General features: G+C 47.1%; 1 protein-coding gene across 2 annotated transcripts in view; it reads right to left on the reverse strand.

The window, feature by feature from the left end:
- The window catches only part of ALDH18A1 (aldehyde dehydrogenase 18 family member A1), a 41,126-nt gene extending 37,370 nt beyond the window's left edge, over positions 1 to 3,756 (reverse strand). For both annotated transcript variants that reach the window (XM_055560064.1, XM_055560063.1), the window contains exons 1-2: positions 3,518 to 3,756; positions 147 to 262 (exon numbers count right to left, since the gene is read on the reverse strand). In XM_055560064.1, coding sequence (XP_055416039.1) covers positions 147 to 234 — 88 coding nt within the window. In that variant the 5' untranslated portion in view covers positions 235 to 262; positions 3,518 to 3,756. The remainder of the gene's footprint in view (positions 1 to 146; positions 263 to 3,517) is intronic.
- Between the last annotated feature and the right edge of the window lie 2,607 nt (positions 3,757 to 6,363).

Here is a 6,363-nt window from a genome sequence, read left to right on the forward strand (position 1 = left end):
ACACAGCATTTCAGCAGTATGCTGCTTCCCTGCTTATTGCCTTTGTCCAATTCTGCCAAATAACAGTTTTTTTCCTCTTTAAAACTTTGTTTTCAAACACACTTGGACCAAACCTCCCACACACTTATGTTTCCTAGGATACCTACGAGATCTGGAGAGTATTGTGGGCTGGACCCAGGGCAGGAGACGCTGGGTGAAGGACTGGGGCCCAGAGCGGCAGACTTGACTCAACATGCTGCGAGGTGGTCACTGACCAAGGTACCTGCAGAATTCATTTTTAAAAAATAAATAATCAAAATACTAGACAGTTCATTTTACTTTCATCCACCTCCCCACACCGAGAGCAAAAACTTGACTCTCCTGATCCAAACTCTTCTGTATTAGAGGAACTCCTACCTCTTCTACATACAGAAAACAGAGAAAAACAAACGGCTCCTCCCCCAAGCTCTGACTCTGTTCTTTCTTGCTTAGGACCATCTTAAGTTTTTTTTTCTGTTTGTTTTTAATAAATTTATTTCTATTTTTTGGCTGATCTAGGTCTTCACTGCTGTGCATGGGCTTTCTCTAGTCGTGGCGAATGGGGGCTACTCTTCATTGCAGTGCAAAGACTACTCATTGCGGTGGCTTCTCCTGTTCGGGAGAGTGGGTTCCAGGCACCAGGCTGCATTAATTGTGGCATGCAGGCTCAGGAGTTGTGCTGCACAGACTTAGTTGTTTCGAGGCAGGAGGGATCTTCTTGGACCAGGGATCAAACCCATGTTCCCTGCATTGGCAGGTGAATTCTTAACTACTAGACCACCAGGGAAGTCCCAGGACCATCTTAGTTTTTATAGAAAGAAATGGGAACTAATTATTATGAATATTTTGAGTGACAAAAAACATCTTCAAGGTATAATGTTTATCTACTGATATTAAATCTTCACTACAATTTCTATACCATTAGGGGGTCTTCAACCAATCAAAAACAGATTCCACATTCCATAAGCAGCCACCTCCACCTTCCTTCTCTCACCTCCCAAAAGAACTCTGAAAACCACATATTTGAAATATCAGCTTGATCCCTGCTGACACAAGGAGAGGGAGGAAAGGTCAGAGATGGCGGCTTTGTCTTTCTTCTTGCTGTCCAGAGGAATCCAAAGCATACTCTTCAATCCCTGGGAGGGAGTGGCAACACCTGTAAATGGCTGGCATCTGGAACGACCCTGGGCACACCTCATGGAGGATGAACACACAGCTAGTTTTCAGACCTGGGTTGTGGGCATTTTCCCACTGCAGGTCAAACTTAAGATTTTAGAAAAAGAATAGTTTATTTCATAAAAAGGCAGGAGGCTTCTTCCTATGTGTGTGTATATTAATATATAAATATACTCACACAGAGAGACTACACCATTCATTATTGCAGCTCTTACACTACAGGGACATGGTTGTTTTCATGAGATAAGAAAAATCCTTCCTCTTGCTTCTGGGCCTCCTTTTAACTTCTGCTCTACGCGTTAACAGATATACTCCAACTCTCTTACACATGCCTCACGGTGTTTAAACATGCCTAAAAAGACTAGCATTTTGCCCGAAAGTGAAGAGAAACAAGGAATGGTTAATGCTCTTCAATTTATACTGCACAAAGGTACAAAAAGAAGAGAGAAGAGACTGGCAGGATACATCTGTCATACAAAATATGGTATCTATATAAGAGAAAGTGTTAAGTGCTGTCTTTGTTGACTTGAGTGTTTGTGACAGTAAGGAAGGTTCCAAGAGAAAATTATTTGCATAATACTGAAGCATGCTATGAGGCCATGATCTATGTTTGCTGCTTATACAAATTCCTTCTGAAACTGCTGCTAAACAATTATTTATACATGAATTCACCAAAATAATTCTAGAAGAGCCAAAAGGGTAAAACAATCAAATAATGACCCTAAAATTCTAATTCCATCACCTTCACAAACTTTCCCCAGCAACTCTAGCATTCAAAGTTGGATATATTCCTACAGGTTAGTTTCCGACTGGTTCGTGCCATTGTTGACTTTCCCAAAAGGATTATAAACTTCCCACCGAAGGCATGGTAAATATGGGAAACAGTCAAGCTTTGCGCTTGCTAGCTGTATGCCTTCCAATCTTTTAAAGTCTCAGTCTCCTCATCTGTAAACCAGGGACAATAACAATAAGGACCTCGTGGAATTATTGTGAGAGAATGTAGTAACTGCATGCCAAGAATGGAATGCCTGGATACAAGAGATGCTCAATAAACATCTACTCTCCTCCATCCGTCTTTTAGGCACTAATGTTATTATATCTTACAACCACTTTCTTCCTTATTTCTTTCAGGACCTGTCACTGGAACAAAGAATTTCATAGCCTCTGATGGGCAGACATAGTCACAAATTATACTTATTGACTATTTATCTCTCTCTTATCTATGAAAAACCCAGAAAGCTCTGAATGTTTAAGGTCAGTCAGTTATCACGTTGAAGATTGATGTAGAAACCAGGCCTCCTGGCCTCTCCCATCACCTCTGCCTGACCCCGCCCTCACTGCAAAGGATAGTTCATCCTCCCAGAATTTATTATGCCCTCGTAAAATAAATAGCTAATCCCAGGGAGCAAAGGGTATGTGTGTCTGTCTAGACCCCATGTAATCAAATGAAAAGTTTCCATGTTTCGACTCAGGACATTTCTCAAGTACTTCTTTACAGGTTCTGAACAGATAGTCCTTATCTTACTTACTTGAATAGAGAACTGAACTTTAGTCTCAGCAAACGTCGCCAAGAAATACAGGCTTGCTATATGGTTCACCAGTTAAAGACAAAGCCCCAATGATAAACCTCACCTCCTCTAGAGAGGGGAACCGAGACGGGGGAGGGGATGGATCTGGGTCCGCCCAGCCCTGATGAGCCACGGAAAGAATTATCCACAGACCTCCTGCCACACTGCAAACGGCGGTCGTGAGCGAGCTCTCCTGCTACGCGGTCGGGTTGCGAGGGGCGGGGGTGGTTTTCAAGAGGGGATCACGAAGGCCCAGGCAGTCCGCGCGGGACTGCACACTTAGGCCCCTGACAGCTGTGTGGACAGTTATAAACAGAGCGAAACCCCACCACTCATGCAGGTGCACTTGAAGCTGGTTCCGGGATCCCGGGCCGAGAAGGCATCAGGCGCTGGGTCTTCAAGCCTCCATATGGATCAGTTTCTGCATCTGGGTGTATCCGAGGGGGTCCGGGAGTTCGAGTGCGCACAGCCCCCGCAGCCCTCGGGCCTCCGCGCGCCGGCGTGTGGCAATGCAGCGCGCTCTGGGAGGCCCAGCCCGCCGCCATCCCTCCGCGCGCCCACGCCCACTTACGGGTCCGACCCCCATCACTCTGCTCCCGCTCAGGCCGCGCGGCCCCGCAGTCCCCACGGTCGCCCGTGACCTGGCGCGCACCCCTTCCCTTGCCTCAGCCCGGGTGCCGCCTCAGCCCCCACGCAGGCTCCGGCGCCTCGCCATCCCCGCCACCGTCCCCGCCATCCTTGTGGCCCACTCGTACCTGCCTAGCCTCAGCCGCTGGGCCCCACCACCCGGCCCGCACTCCACGCCACGCGTCTCTCGCGCCGGCTTACTCCCCTTTTTCTTCCGTCCACGTCCCGCAAGATGACGTTACGTCAGCAGCGCTGGAGTAAACCCAGGCCGCAAGGACTCCGCTGTTGACGCGAGGCGGCTGGCTGACCCCGAGCTGCGCTGCGGCAATGGCGTAGGTGCATTTGGAGAATCGGGCCCGCGCTCCACGTGGCGAGCCCCGCCCGCTGAGGCCCGCAGACGCCAGGGGGCGGAGCTCAAGTGCTCTGTGTGAACGTCCGCGTCCCAGCGGCAGACCCGGACAGGGGCCACGGAGAGTCGCCCCTCGGACCTTCCCGGGGAGGCAGAAAGGACGCCTGGATTCCTCAGCTGCTGGTAGATCTCATACGATGTGTTTGCCAGTATTGATCGTTGTATCTCACCTACACCTCGGAAATAGATTGGATCAGTTTGCACGTATTTGAGGATCCCGCACTCCAGGCAAACAACTAATGCTGTTAAAATGGAAATATTTTGACAGAGATTAAATGATTTGCCCCCTAGTCGCCTGGAGCTTTCCCCAAGGGTCCCAGCCCAACTGTTGTTTAGCAAGGGCATTGGTGAGGCTACTGTATTCTAAAATAGTAGTATTTAATCCCTGACAGTTGGATTCACCCTTAAAATTAGAGTTCGGACTCTCTCCTTTTCTACTTGCAGTGTTTTCCTCAAAGGGCATGTTTCTGCATAGATAGGCCTAGACGTAGCTCTGGGCACGTAGGTGGTTGGGGTTGCAAGAACACTTTGGTGGAGGTTTGTTAGGAAGGCATCTTGCCCGTTGTGGGATAGTTCCTGAGAACAATGCTGAGCCTATTCCTCATTCATTAAACTTCGGCTACTTTGTGGCAGGCATTCCCGAGGTTCGGAGGAAAACATGGTCACCTTATGAGAGAGACAGACCTGTGAGCAAATGGTTACACTATTTGATTAATGTTAGAGGAGCGGTGTCTGGGGATTCAGGCAAGTCTTTGAAGAGTAGACATTCGAATTGGGGGAAGCAGGGAGCAGGATCGCAGGAGGAAGAGGGAATGGAATGTCTGGAGGCAGGAGACGCCTTGTGAGGAGAGGTTACATGTGGGACGTGACAGGAGAGGTGTTTGGGGGAGGGGGGAAGGGGGGCTTGTAAAATTTCTGTGACAGGCCAAAGAATTTGAATCTTTTCATCCTCAAAGTTAGAGAACCCTGACTTTCAAAGTACTGGAGTGACATGATCAGCTCTGTGTGTCTGAAATCAGTAGAGAGGGGTTTAAGCTGGGAACTCACTTAGCCTATTGCAAAGGCCCAAGTAAGAAATGATGGCTGGGGAAAAGGCTCCAGCAGCAGACAGGGAGCATAAAGGAGGGAGAGCTGACTTTGTTCACTGCTTGGAAGAGGGAGAATGAGAGACAAGGAGGTGGTTGTTGCTGTTCAGTCGCTGAGTTGTGTCTGACTCTTTGTGGCCCCATGGACTGCAGCAAGCCAGGCTTCCTTGTCCTTCACCATCTCCCTGAGTTTGCTCAAACTCATGTCCATTGAGTTGGTGATGCCATCCAACCATCTCGTTCTCTGTCATCTCCTTCTCCTCCTGCCTTCAATCTTTCCCAGCATGGGGGTCTTTTCCAATGAGTTGGCTCTTTGCATCAGGTGTCCAAAGTATCAGAGCTTCAGTTTCAGTCGGTCCAATGAATATTCAGGGTTTATTTCCTCTAGGATTGACTGGTTTGATCTCCTTGCTGTACAAGACACTCTCAAGAGTCTTCTCCAACACCACAGTTCGAAAGGATCAATTAATTTTTCAGTGCTTCTTTATGGTCCAACTCTCACATTTGTACATGACTACTGGAAAAACCATAGCTTTGACTATACGGACCTTTGTTGGCAAAGTGATGTCTCTATCTATGTTTGTCATAGCTTTTCTTCCAAGGAGCAAGTGTCTTTTAATTTCATGGGGGCAGTCACCATCTGCAGTGATTTTGGACCCCAAGAAAATAAAGTCTGTCATTGCTTCCACTTTTCCCCCATTTATTTGCCATGAAGTAATGGGACCGTATGCCATGATCTTTTTGAATGTTGAATTTCAGGCCAGTTTTTTCACTCTCCTCTTTCACCTTCATCAAGAGGTTCTTTAGTTCCTCTTCGCTTTCTGCCATAAGGGTGATATCATCTGCCTATCTGAGATTGTTGATTGCAAATCTGGTGGTGCTACAACATTTAGGAAATAGATGAGGGGAGTAGTTCTTTTGGGTGAAGGATGAAAACAGCAAACATGTGTTAAGTTTTGAGCACTCTGGATTTAAAGTAGAAGAAACAAAAGAAATAAAACTGCCCTCCAGAAGTTTCAGTGGGTACTTCAGCTTTTAAGAGTCTCACTATGAACTTAGAACAAAATAGGTATCTGCAGGTATAGCTAAAGCCACTAGGGACAGAGGCTTTCTCCACTCAGGAAGTTCTGTTCTTAATGTGTCCTGATGGTTTAGACAGTAAAGAATTTGCTTACAATGCAGGAGACCAGGGTTGGATAGCTGGGTCGGGAAGATCCCCTGAAGAAGGGGATGGCTACCCACTCCAGTAATTTTGCATGGAGAATCCCATGGACAGAGGAGCCTGGTGGGCTAAAGTCCATAGGGTCGCAAAGAGTCAGGCACCACTGAGTGACTAACATTTTCACTTCAAACCACACATCACCTCAAATAGTAATTGCTTGTCTACTTTTCCTGGCACATAATAGCCAATAAATATTTGATAAATGAATGAATTTAATTTCTTTGGGCCCAGTAATACTGTCCTTGTCTACTTTCTATA

The sequence above is a fragment of the Bubalus kerabau genome, chromosome 22 (genome assembly GCF_029407905.1).
Source record: "Bubalus kerabau isolate K-KA32 ecotype Philippines breed swamp buffalo chromosome 22, PCC_UOA_SB_1v2, whole genome shotgun sequence".
Classification (NCBI taxonomy): domain Eukaryota; kingdom Metazoa; phylum Chordata; class Mammalia; order Artiodactyla; family Bovidae; genus Bubalus; species Bubalus kerabau.